The sequence below is a fragment of the Jaculus jaculus genome, chromosome 3 (genome assembly GCF_020740685.1).
Source record: "Jaculus jaculus isolate mJacJac1 chromosome 3, mJacJac1.mat.Y.cur, whole genome shotgun sequence".
NCBI classification, from domain to species: domain Eukaryota; kingdom Metazoa; phylum Chordata; class Mammalia; order Rodentia; family Dipodidae; genus Jaculus; species Jaculus jaculus.
The window spans coordinates 171,682,765-171,696,526 of NC_059104.1; the positions used below are offsets into that span (position 1 = coordinate 171,682,765).

A 13,762-nucleotide genomic window follows, 5' to 3' on the forward strand; every position below is an offset into this window, starting at 1 on the left:
ATGGGCTTATGTAACTTTTTTTTGTCCTTCTGATATTTCACTGAAGAGTTTTTTTTTTTAATGGCTTCATTGAGATATAGTATGCATGCTGTAAAATCCATCCACTTAGAATGTATAATTCAATAGTTTTTAGAAGACCATGGAATTATGCAGTGGTCATCATCACAATCTAATTTGGGGAAATTTTCAGCACCTGAGCTCGTAACCTCATAAGCACTAGCAGGCCATTTGAAGTGGATTAAGAAATGAAGCTTTTATCAAATTGCTTATGCATATCTATTATGAGTGCGGGTTCCACCCACTCCATACCTCCTTAGCCTCTGTTGTTGGTTACAATGGTACTGTTTACTTGTAATTTTTGCCACAGTAACCACTTAAAACAAATAAAACAATTTATTTACCCATACATGTACCTGGTAAGTATTTCATAAGGGCATCCTGTATTTCAAATTTCCTGTAAATGCTAGATATTAAAGATAAAAGAAAAATACAATATAGATCTTATTGTCCAGTAACTTAGATCAGAAAAGAGGTTAGACAAAAGTTACATGTAAAAGCTGTACAGCGAGTAAAAATCTCAGTCCACATTTTAGGTGTACAGAAAGATATTGTGCTATTTGCTTTTATATGATTTTTACCTATTTTCTATTTTGATATCCTAACCCAATAGCTGGGTCAATTTTGAAGAATTTGGTTCCTCACCATTGTGTTTAAATTGTGTTAAGAAGTTGCGGGTGAGGTGTTTGGCCAGTGACACCACCGGAAGTGAAATGACCCCTGTGTCTCCTGATTATTAGTGCTAGTACTTTCTGACTGATAACATATATTCCTTATGGTTTCTTTCAACGCTCAGAAAATCCCCTCGCATCTATACTCCTCTTGGTCTTTTTGTGTTTTGGGGTCACTTTCCACTTATTTCTCATAAATGCATGTAACCCATTGAAAAATTGTGCCAATCTTCTTGAAAATGCAAACAGTACTTGATTATTCCTTACTAGTTCAGAAGCACCAAGTTTCCCAAGTCACAATTTTCTCTCAAAGTAATTACAGTCATTTCCTTACAATTCCCCTGGCTTTCCCTGCCTCCAACCATGTCTTTGCTCCACCAAAAATGTCCTGGCCTGAAATACCTTATTTTCCATAAGGTTACTAAATAATAATACAGATAATAATATTTCATGGACATTCTACGTCCAGTACTAGTACTATGCTAAGTGTCTGTGGTTGGCAGAATAGTGCTCCCCTCACCCAAAGTCTACATCCTAATACTTAAATCCTCTGAATGTTATTTACACGGCCAGAAGGACTTTTCCTACATGATACATGATTAAACTTAAGGGCTTTGAGATGGAGGGATTAGGGTTGTCTGTGTTGGTCCAGTCGACGCCCACGTGTCTTTCAAAATGGAGAACTGAAGAGACAGCAGTATACAAAGGACTTGAACCAGTGTTTCTGTGTATGGAGGTCACCGAAAGGCACCACAGCCCAGAACCAAGGAACACTTTCAAGAAGAAGGAATTGACTTGTTATAAGCATGCTATGGAAAGATGCTTGCTGTTTTCCTGATCTTAATCTCAGTGAGACTGTTGTGAACTTGTAACTTACATAATTCTAAGATAGAAAATTTGGTAGAAAAATTAATTAATTTGTTTGATGCAGTTTCCAAACGTTAAACAGTGTAAGTGAACTACTTAGGTAGCATGACCAGTATTCAAACCCTAGGCTATTTCATAACATTTTAGTTTTCAAAAGTGATTATTTAAAGTCAATCAACTGCTACTTCCAACTCACATAATATATGCACACTCAACAGCATGTTCATGTGTGTCTGAGCTTGATTAGATGTTAAAGTTTGTCACTTACACAAAATTATAGTTTTATATTGTGTCTCCTTATAGGGAGATTTTTGGGAGTTTTGTAATCATTTTCTCAACCAAATTGTAGGGCTCTAACTACTTTTCCATCAGTCTCAGAAAGTACTTTGGGAATAGTCACATTTACTTTTTCCCATGGCTGAAAGGTTACTCATCTCTCAGAGAAATAGAACTCCTGCAGTGGTAACATGTAACTTCTGTTTTGGATCTCAGTATATGCATGTGGCTCTGGTGTACATATTGATCAAAGGACTCATGCATACATTGGTACATGTACCTCCGAATGCAGTCTTTCTCATTTTCTGCCTTGATTTCACATCAGTTTAGAAAAAAAAAAAGCTACCACTTGTAATTTTATTAGGCACAATTTTCCTTAGTAAAACTACATGAAAATATGTTTTACTAATGCATCAGCATTAATGACATTGAATCTGGGAATACATATAAGTCTGTATTGTCGCCAGACTTCACATTAATGTTTCCTAAGCTTGGTAACCCATATCAGAAGGTCAGAGTTGCACACAAGAAAAATGTGCTGTAAGGACTTGAAATAAATCTTACTTAGTTAGTGTCAACATTTGACTGCAGTAAACATAGTAAAATATTTTTGCCTATCAAATCAGCAAATGTTTTTTAAAAGTTATAATGCCTAATGTTATGTTGCTGTGTTACAGTGGGCTAAGCATTGTTTAACAATGTTTGCCTAAACTTTATGGAAGTGGATTTTTACAGTATGATTGTTTTAAAATGTCCATGATATTCCATTTCAAAAATTTTACTGAAAGGAAAATACTAAAGATATGGATTACATTTTATAAACAGGAACATTGACTGCAGTATTATTCATAGTAGTCAAAAATAGTTAAAAATTCTCAATGAAATCAAATATATAAACTCTTTATAACCAGTCCTAGGATGTTATGTTGCTTTTAAAATTCACACATGTAGCCACTAATGTGGACACCTGTTGTGGATCAGGATATAAGGAGTAGGTTCCAAGGCTGAGACTTGTCTGGAAGAAATAGTTTGATATAGGAGCTAAAGGCCTGAAGAAAAACAGGTAATCTAGAATTAATGCATTCAAATTATATAAATACAACCACAGCGAAAATTGGTCTATTTAGACCACTGTTGACAAAAACTTGTGCTGGCCTTAAAGTATCCATTGGCTCTCTATGGTCTGAGAAAAGCATAAGTCACCTCTTTTTCTATAGCTATCCATATTCACTTATTAGCATTTTTCTACTCTGCTGGTTTGGTCAACACTGACTTCAATTTACTGTATACAAAAAAATGCAGCTCAGTCCTCCTTTTCCTATGAACTTCTGGTAAGCATTCCTCATATTCCTGATCATTCTATTCCTCTCTATTCTCATCAAGGCTTATACATATTTCTAGCAAAGATTTTTTTTATTCATTTATCATTACAAGAATACTGTATAAGTCCTGGGGTTGTAGCTCAGTTGCATAGCATTTGCTCAACTTGTACTGGCTCTAAGTTCAATTACTAGTGCCTCTAAAGTGTAATAGTTAGACTGCATATTTGACATTAAACAAGATGCTGAGGTATAACACTGAATACAATAGATACCACCCCACAGAGTACAGTTTGGAGCCTGGTCAGATTTATGAATAAATACTTGGGAAATTGTATATAGTATGTTAAATCTTTGTTTTTTAAATTTTTATTTATTTGCAAGAAGAGAAAGAGAGAGAGAGAATAAGGAGGAGGAGGAGGAGAAAGTGAAGGAGGAGGAGAAAGTGAAGGAGGAGGAGAAGAAAGAGCAAGAAGAGAAAGGAAGGGAGGGAGGGAGTGAAAGAAAGGGAGGGTGAGAGAAAGTATGGATATGCCAGGGCTTCTTGCCTCTGCAAAGCAACTTCAGTTGTATATGCCACTCTGTGCGTCTGGCTTTACATAGGTACTGGGAAATTGAACCCCGGCTGATAGGCTTTGAAAACAAGTGTCTTAAACCACTGAGACATCTCACCAGTCCAAATATTTTTTTAGAGAGACAGAGACACAGGGAGAGAATTGGTGCGCCAGGGCCTCAGCTACTGAAATTGAACTCCAGACGCCCACCTAGTGGGCATGTGCAACCTTGTGCTTGCCTCACCTTTGTGTGTCTGGTTAACATGGGCTCTAGAGAGTTGAACATGGGTCCTTAGGCCTTGCAGGCAAGTGCCTTAATGGCTAAGCCATCTCTCCAGCCCCAGTCCAAAGTTTTTGAAGAAGGGCTGTTAAAAGGACCAATAGTATTGACATTGCATGAAAGTTGATGGAAAGATTTAAACAAACCTGAATCATAATTTGCATTTTTTAAACCAGAAACCTAGAGTGTTCACATGATATTTAAAACTAAGAAACACTGGTATAGATTACAAAGATATTAGAACAACCCAGCTTGTGTGACCAAAGGAAGGTGACAAGATATTCTTTTTAAATGAGATCTGAGGAAAAGATTTCCAGGGGAGGGCAGAATAAGGGCAGGAGAGCAGAAGAGGATGGTGAGAAAAGGGAAGGGAAATGTTCTAGCCACAATAAAAAGTCGGGGCATTTTACTTCAGAGGCATGCTGACTGCAAGATTAGAGTACAGTGAAGTAGGGGAAATAAAAGAAAAATGAACACCAAGACCTCACAAAATCCAGCTTTCATAAATTTCTTGACAAATTACAAACCACAAAATCTAGGGCAAAAGCTATTTTAATTTTAATGCCAATAAAAACAACAAAATCTGTTTAGATTTGCCTCTGGGGCAGAATTTAGGAAATGCTAAACACTTTAATGGTGCCTTGGAGAACAAAATGGGAGGGCTTGGAGGTGAGCCAAAGCACTTATAAAATGAGTTGATTAGGGAGAATTCGGAAGAGTAGAAGGAGTACCTTTAAAAGTGGAGCCAGAGGCCAGGCTTCTGAGCATCCCAGCCTCAGGAAGACAAGGGATTGAAAGCAGTCATGTCTGATGATATTTGCCTTTTCCTGATGGCAAACTTAATCATGGGCTCCTTTAGGGTACACATTGTATCTTTCATCTCAAAGTCCTGTATACAGCATCTGATATATATTAGGCAATAAGTAATAATTTATACATTGACAGATAACAATAGCCACAAAATAACCACTATTCATAGTGACTAGTAACATATTCTGAGTGAATGAACTATATCATATTGAGGCCTTTTCATGGACTAATATTGGGGCATTTTATGTATTTTACAAAATAAATTTATAAAGCTTATGTAATTATTTTCCCTATATTTAAAAATTCAAAAATAGAGGAGAAGAAATTACACAATGAACCCATGGCCACATGACGGGTAATGGAGGTGAGCTTTGGACGAGGGCTATGTGGTTACAAATATTTTGAGTTGAACCAATATTGTTTTGATTCTAAAAGATTTTGTTATTAGTGGTATTCATCATAAAAATGATGGGTTTGTGATGACCTTTTCAAAGGTGTATCATATATTTGACTAAATAAACTCCCCATTGCCCTCCCTGTGCTCTTTCCCCATCACTGGCAATCTGCTCTTCTCCCTCAAAATACATATATTCAAAAAACATGTGCAAGAGAAAGCATATCATATGTGTCTTTTAGGCTTGGCTTATTGGGCTTAATAAGATGATCTCCAGTTTTTCTGGATTAATATTTTCCATTTTATTGCAAATCACATAGTTTCTTTCTTCTTCATGGTTGAGTAAAAGTCCATCATGTATATATGCCAATTTTCCATGTCCATCCATCTGTTAATGGACCTCTAGGCTGATTCCATAACTTGGCTTGAGTGAATAGTGCTGTGATAAACATGGAACATCCAGTGTCTGTCATATGTGCTCATAGATTCTCTTGTGTATATTTCCAGGAGTGGTATAGCTGGGTCATATAGTAGTTCTGTTTGGAGCTTTTAAAAAATAGTTTTTAAAATTGTTTATATTTTATCTTTCATTTGAGAGAGGATAAAAAAATAGAGAGAAAGAGGAAGAGAGAGAGAGAGAAAGAGAGAGAGAGAGAGAGCGAGCACCAGGGCCTTCAGCCACTGCAAATAGACTCCAGACATGAACTACCTTGTGCATCTGGCTTATGTGGGTCCTGAGGAATTGAACCTGGGTCCTTTGGCTTTTCAGGCAAGTGCCTTAACAATTAAGCCATTTCTCCAGCTCTCATTTTGAGTTTTTTTTTTTTTTTTGGTTTTGTTTTTTGAGGTAGGGTCTCACTCTGGCCCAGGCTGACCTGGAATTCACTATGTAGTCTCAGGGTGGCCTTGAACTCATGGCGATCCTTTTATCTGCCTCCTGAGTGCTGGGATTAAAGGCGTGCACCACTACACCTGGCTTATTTTGAGCTTTTTGAGGAATCTCTATATTGATTTCCATAACTGTCTATAGTAGTTTGCATTCCTTCCCACCTGTAGTGTGTAAGATTTTCTTTCCCCCTGCATCATTGCCAGTATTTTAAAAAATGTTTTATACATTTATTTGTAAGAAGAGAAAGACAGAGAGAGGGAGAGAGGGAGGACCTGAGGGAGGGATGGATGGAGGGAAGGAAGAGAGAGAGAGAGAGAGAGAGAGAGAGAGAGGGAGAGAGAGAGAGAGGAGAGATCCAGGGCCCCCAGCCACCACAAATGAATTCCAGATGCATGCATCACCTTGTGCATCAGGCTTTATGGCTTTATGTGGGTACTGGGGAATCAAACCCTGGTCATTAAGATTTGCAGGAAGTGTGTTAACCACTGAGAAATCTCTCCAGCCCCTATTTTTTTTTTTTTTAACGTGATAGCCATTTGGATAGGAAAAGTAATCTGAATATAGTTTTGACTTGCACTTTTGTCTTGGGTGAGGATGTTGAGCATATTTTTAATGCATTGGTCATAGGTAGAAGCATGTAAGGTACTCAAAATATTTAAGTCCTGGGGCAAGCTGATTAAAATTGAGGCTCAATGAGCACTAATCATGTCCTTGTGTCCCCATTTACAGTTTTGCATGGCTAACAAACATTTTAAATCTCTTGGTTTGCATGGGAATAGACCTCTGGACTCTTCTAACTATCTCTGATCCAAATAGGACTCACAGACCAGAATTAACATCCTCAGCCTGGGCAGTAAGACTTTCACATTCATATATATATATTTTTTTTAGCAACCGAGGTGTTTCCTTTTACATATATTAATTTAAAAAATTTATTTGCATGTGTTTGTGTGTCTGGGTATGCCATAGTCTCTTGCCACTGCAAACAAAAGCCTCTAATTCTACATGGTCAGCTGGGGAATTGAACTCTGACTGGTTTTGCAAGCACTCATTTTCAACTGTTGAGCTATCTCCCCAGCCCTTCAGTATTTCTTTTTGCTTTGTAAACTTAGAAGCATCTTTTTGAATTGAGCATGTTTCAAATAAAATGTTCCACATTTCTTGGCACATTTGTCCACAGAGTTGAAGTGCTTTCTAGGGGAAGCACTTTCTGCTAGTCTATGAGGTCCCAAGGAAGACTGCATATTTTCATAGGTTCATGATGAATTTCTGGAGGGAACAAACATGTTTATAGTCTTTCCAAGGAATTTAGACATGAAAAAGGAGAGGAAATATACCAGGTCATTTAAGATATCTTCTCTGTGGTCACTTTAGTGGAAATGTTTACCTCAGTCTTTTATACTGAAGGTGCTTGCAAAGTAATATCCCGCTGACACACATTACAACAGAAAGACTTTAAGCACACCAGTGAGCCTCAAAGGCTTTATTATTAATTCACAAAGCCCAAAAGCCACTGTGAGTGTCTAGTTTTAACAAAACCTGGCTGTCAATCAGTTAATTCTCCTCTACAATGACACACACACACACACACACACACACACACACACACACACACACACACTGATATCAGTTAGGGGCAAAGTATAAGAGCAACCTCTTATCTTTGTAAGCTGGCAAGGGACACTCACAAGGGGGTTAACCATCCACTTAAGTTGTTGGTTTACGTGCTTATGTGTAGGTTGTCAGCAGCTCCAAAGACACTCAGCATACAGAGGGAAGGACTTGGGCTTGGGTTCTGAATCAGATGGCCATCTCCCTAGCTTCCGTGATTGGAATTACTCCATAGTTCTTCTTCCACAGAAGTTCCATGTCACATCTTTGCTGTGAAATTGACAAATGACAGTGAATCCAAATCATGGGCAATTCATTTCATACCAGTACCCCTACTCTGTAGTCTCAATGGGAAGCTTTGTCCTATGGCTATTTGGGGTGACACTGGTCTCCACTGAACCCTGGAATAGCAACACATCTATAAGGTTGCCCTTTGGGGGAAGTACAAGTTATTAGTATGTTATTTGGAGCACAAAGGGTTAACAGGACACAGCTGAACAGCATTCTCCTTTAAAACTTTCCTTCTCTGCTGGGAAATGGCTCTCACCAGACAGCTTCTGGATTTCCTATATAAAACCTCCCTTTTTCAAATCTGTTAGCGTTCTCACTCATGACTTTTCTCCCTTTGGGTTCTGCTAACAAAATAGAACCTGGTTGGAGCCAATGTTGGGTGCCAGGGCCAGGCTTGATCCTCCAGATACAGTGTAGAATAACATTTTGGCCTGTAAGTTCCCCCTTTCTCTTTCCCTATCTCTCCTGTCTGTGATCACCCTTCAAAGATCAAGGGACATGATCAGCTACATCATTCCTAGATCCGAGAATTCTGTGCACAAGGTCAGTGCTTTATGCTCATTGATGGCTTTACGAATCCGTCAGGCACTGTATAGGTTTTAGGTAGTCATAAAAACAGTTTAGAGGGATGTGTCATCATGTAAACAAATGCTAGAAATAAAAAGGAGTTGAGAATTAGCTTGTTGGGTGAATATGAAAAAGTAGCCTAGCTTCTCTGAGCCTGAGTTTTTTTTTTTTTTGTCTGAATCTTATTTATCTGTAAAACAGGGTTGATAACACCACTGAAGGTAGCATGATAGTGTTCAGTGTGGTGTATACAGTGAGGGCTAGTCAGAGACCATAGGTGGTCTGGTTACAGGGATATTTAATTCATAGTCCTTGTCTTGGGAACATTTTCAGTGAGGGAGAAAGAGACATTTTAATATGTCTGAGAATAGTTGTTTAATATTTGATCATTTGTTTTAGTGCAAAGCCATTCACGGGTACTCTGTGCAGTATTTGTTCCTTTATGGCTGGATTCACCAAGCTTGATGTCCTACAAGTCTGTCTATGTTGTAGTCTATTGCAGAATGTTATTATTAATTTTAAATAATTTAAAAAATATTTTATGTATTTATTTGAGAGAGGAAAAGAGGGGGAGAGAGAGCGAGAGAGTGAGAGCACCAGGGTCCTCAGCCCCTGCAAATGAACTCCAGATGCATACCCCTTTGGACATCTGGCTTATGTGGGTCCTGGAGAATCAAACCACGATCCTTTGGCTTTGCAGGCAAATGCCTTAACCCCTAAGCCATCTTTCCAGCCCAACTTTATTATTGTTAAGGCTGGATGGTCTTTAAAATGGGTCTTTACCCATTTAACTGTTGGTAGGCATTTGGGTTATTTCCATTTTTGGCTATTATGAATAATGAAGCAGTGAGTATAGGAATGCAGATATATCGTTCAGCACTCTGATTTCATTTTCTTTGGCTATATACTCAGAAGTGGGATTACCCAATTTCATGGTAGCTATATATTTATTTAGTTTTGATAAACTCCATTAGTATTTTTCATGTAAGTTGTCTAATTTTACATTCTCATCAATGTATAAAGGTTAAACTTTGTATCCTTACATTTTGTTTTTAATTTTTATTAGCATTTTCCATGATTATAAAAAAAAAATCCCATGGTAATTCCCTCCCCCCCACACTTTCCCCTTTGAAATTCCATTCTCCATCATAATACCTCCCCTGTATCCTTACATTTTTTTAAATTAACTAATTAATTTATTTGAGAACGACAGACACAGCGAGAAAGACAGATAGAGGGAGAGAGAGAGAATGGGCGCGCCAGGGCTTCCAGCCTCTGCAAATGAACTCCAGACGCGTGCGCCCCCTTGTGCATCTGGCTAACGTGGGACCTGGGGAACTGAGCCTTGAACCGGGGTCCTTAGGCCTCACAGGCAAGCGCTTAACTGCTAAGCCATCTCTCCAGCCCATCCTTACATTTTTTATTTTTTATTTTATTTATTTACTTTTTTTTTTTTTTTCTAATTTCGATAGTGACAGAGAGAGAAAGAGGCAGATAGGGAGAGACGAGAGAGAATGGGTGCGCCAGGGCCTCCAGCCACTGCAAACGAACTCCAGACGCATGCGCCCCCTTGTGCATCTGGCTAACGTGGGTCCTGGGGAATCGAGCCTCGAACCGGGGTCCTTAGGCTTCACAGGCAAGCACTTAACCGCTAAGCCATCTCTCCAGCGCCATCCTTACATTTTTAATGAGAGAAGGAGAGAGAGAGAAAGAGAGAGAGGAAGAGAGAGAGAAAGAAAGAAAGAGAGAGAGAGAGAGAGAGAGAGAGAGAGAGAGAGAGAGAGAGAAAGAATATTGGCATGCCAGGGCCTCCAGCCATTGCAATTGAATGCCAGACACGTGCGCCACCTAGTGCACATGTGCAACCTTGTGCTTGCATCACCTGTGCATCTGGCTTGGGTGGGACCTGTAGAGTCAAACATGAGTCCTTAGGCCTCACAGGCAAGTGCCTTAACGGCTAAAGCCATCTCTCCAGCCCCCATCCTGGTTTTATTTATTATTATTACTTTTTTTTTTTCAAATTAGGGTCTCATTCTAGCCCAGACTGACCTGGAACTCACTCTGTATTTTCCGGGTGGCCTCAAACTCATGGTGATCCTCCTACCTCTGCCCCCTGAGTGCTGGAATTAAAGGCGTGTGCCACTGTGCCTGGCCCCCATCCTTATTATTTTTTTTTTAAATAGAATTATTAACCCAGGCTAACCTTAAACTTTCTGTGTAGGTGAGGATGACCTTGAACTTCTGATCTTTCTGCTTACACCTCCTGATGCTCAGATTAAAGAATGAATGAACGGCCAATGTGTTACTCAACAGTAGCCATCTCTATGGTGTGCCATGATGTTTCCTTGTTATTTCTATTTCAGTGATTAATGATGATTTTCATAATCTTTTGGACATTTATATATTTGTTTTGAAGACATTTCTTCCCTTTTCCCAAATTTGTAATTTGATTATTTTCTCTTTCTATTAAGTTGTAGGAGTTATTTATATATTTTACTAATTGTAGATGAAAAAAAGAATCAAGCAACTTGCTCGGATAATTTTGATCCAGTGATTTGAGTTTCCAATGTATTGCTTTTTTTTTAAATTTTTTATTTTTTATTTTTGGTTTTTCGAGGTAGGGTCTCACTTTAGCCTAGGCTGACCTGGAATTCACTATGTATTCTCAGGGTAGCCTTGAGTTCATAAAGACCCTCCTACCTCTGCCTCCCCAGTGCTGGGATTAAAGGCATGTGCCACCACGCCCGGCTTGCTTTGTTCTTGTTGAGGTCACTTAAAACCATCTTTCTGCAGGGAGAATTTTCTTCAACATAATTAGGTTCCCAACTACTACCTGTACAAACAAATCTTTGCCTTATATCACCCAGTGTGGTCTGTCTATTTCCATCAATTTAATTGGTTCTTTTCTAGTATTTACATTTATTTAGAGCAACAGTTGGTATGTATTTATTCAACCATAATTTACTAATTATCTTTAATATTATCTTATTCCATTTTTATTGGATACACAAGGACTTATCATTCATATTGCCCATCAGGATTTTTGTCTCAGAGACTGAGATGTGAAGAAAATGAGGGCAAATTACCCTCTGCTAGTTTATTGCTGCCCAGAGATTTCCCGTGTGTCATGTCCACAGTGATAGAATCAGAATACACTTTCCATTACCTAATTTCATATCCTCTTTTACATGCATGTATGCAAATTCACTGAGGCCTAAATATAATGCAACTGGAATCTTTCAGGAAGCCTGGGTTTCTTTACACAGGTTAGGGCTGTTTCTCATCTCAGTTCACCTACAATCAATTAGATAACTATGAAAAAAAATAGCAAGTGGTTCTGCATTTCAATTGAAGAACAGGGCCAGGATCCTAAGTGTAAGGTATCGTAACAGGTTATAAAAATGTTTTTCTTCTTTTATTATAGGATGTGTTCCTTTCCGGCGAGGAAATCTGCTTCCTTCAGTCATCATGACTTCTTTCAACCAGAGCATCGTTTATCCTGCGGTCTTCTTCCTAACTGGCATCCCAGGCCTTGAAGCCTCTCACACGTGGATCTCCATCCCCTTCTGCTTTCTATACGCCGTTGCTATCTCTGGGAATGGCATGATCCTGTTTGTCATCATCACTGAGTCGAGCCTCCATGAACCCATGTACTATTTCTTATCCATGCTGTCCTTCACAGACCTGGGTCTGTGCCTTTCTACATTAGTCACGGTGCTGGGCCTCTTCTGGTTCAATGCTCGAGAAATCAGCTTTGATGCCTGCATTGGCCAAATGTTCTTTATCCATGGCTTCACGTTCATGGAGTCCTCAGTCCTCCTGGTGATGGCCTTTGACCGCTTTGTTGCCATCTGCGACCCCCTGAGGTACGCCATGATCTTGACCAACTCACGCATTATTGCAATAGGCTTTGCAATTGTTATCAGGGGGACCACAGCTCTTGTCCCCTTGCTCCTGCTCCTTAAGCGTCTGTCCTTCTGCCGTAGCCATGTGCTCCACCATTCCTACTGCTTCCACCCTGATGTGATGAAACTTTCATGCAGTGACACCAAGATCAACAGTGCATTTGGCCTGGCCATTGTCATCTCTACAGCAGGTTTGGACTCAGTCTTGATCCTCCTCTCCTATGTTCTCATTATTCATTCTGTGCTCGGCATCGCATCCAAGGAGGAGCGGAAAAAAGCTTTCGGCACCTGTATCTCCCATCTCAGTGCTGTTGCCATCTTTTACATCCCCATGATCAGCTTGTCACTGGTGCATAGGTTTGGGAAGCATGCCCCTCCATTTGTGCACACTCTGATTGCCAATATTTATTTGCTCATCCCTCCTGTAATGAATCCTATAATCTATAGTGTAAAGACCAAGCAAATTCGCAAGGCTGTGCTTAAAGTATTTCGTTCAAAGCTATCTTAGCAATGTTTTAGAGTTGTTATTTTAGAAAGTCTTCCTTGATCCATATTTCATTCACTGGTATGAGCCAACAGTATAGTTTTAAAAGACTTGCTAATAACACATATTCTCTGTATTCTGATAATCCAGTAATTTACTGTATATGCAGTTCTAGATTGTGCAATATTCGATGGCAGGCACTTTATGTTGGTAATCTCACTCGATGAATGCTGCACAGAGTATAATATAGGGCTATGATTGGGTAAAGTATTTTTTTAATTTATTTGAGAGAGAGAGAGAGAGACAGAGAGAAGAAAGAGGCAGATAGAGAAAGAAAATGGGTGCACCAGAGCCTCTAGCCAATGCAAAGAAACTCCAGATGAATGTGCCACCTTGTGCATCTGGATTTATGTGGGTCCTGGAGAATGGAACCTGGGTCCTTTGGCTTTGCTGACATGTGCCTTAACGACTAAGCCATCTCTCCAGATTGCAAAGTATGCTGTTTTAAAAGTAGTTTATTTTTATGAGAGAGAGAGAGAATTGGTGCAGCAGGGCCTCCAGCCAGTGCAATAGAACTCCAGACATGTGCGCCACCTTGTGCACATGTGACAGTTTGCTCGCTTGTGCCATCTTGTGTCTCTGGTTTATGTGGGACCTACAGAGTGGAACATGGGTTCTTAGTCTTCACAGGCACAGGCATCTCTCTAGTCCTAAAGTATGTTTTTAAGCATGGGAAAATGAAGTTGGGTTTTGTGGTCATGTGTGTTCTACCCTCTTTAGAGTACTT

The 13,762-nt window shown here is 39.3% G+C and overlaps 1 protein-coding gene across 1 annotated transcript; it reads left to right on the forward strand.

Moving 5' to 3' along the window:
• The first annotated feature begins 12,054 nt into the window (after positions 1-12,054).
• On the forward strand, positions 12,055-12,999 carry LOC101601482 (olfactory receptor 51F2-like). The gene has a single exon (XM_004650971.2). It carries the CDS (start codon positions 12,055-12,057, stop codon positions 12,997-12,999), a length of 945 nt encoding a protein of 314 aa, XP_004651028.2.
• The last annotated feature ends 763 nt before the right edge of the window (positions 13,000-13,762 follow it).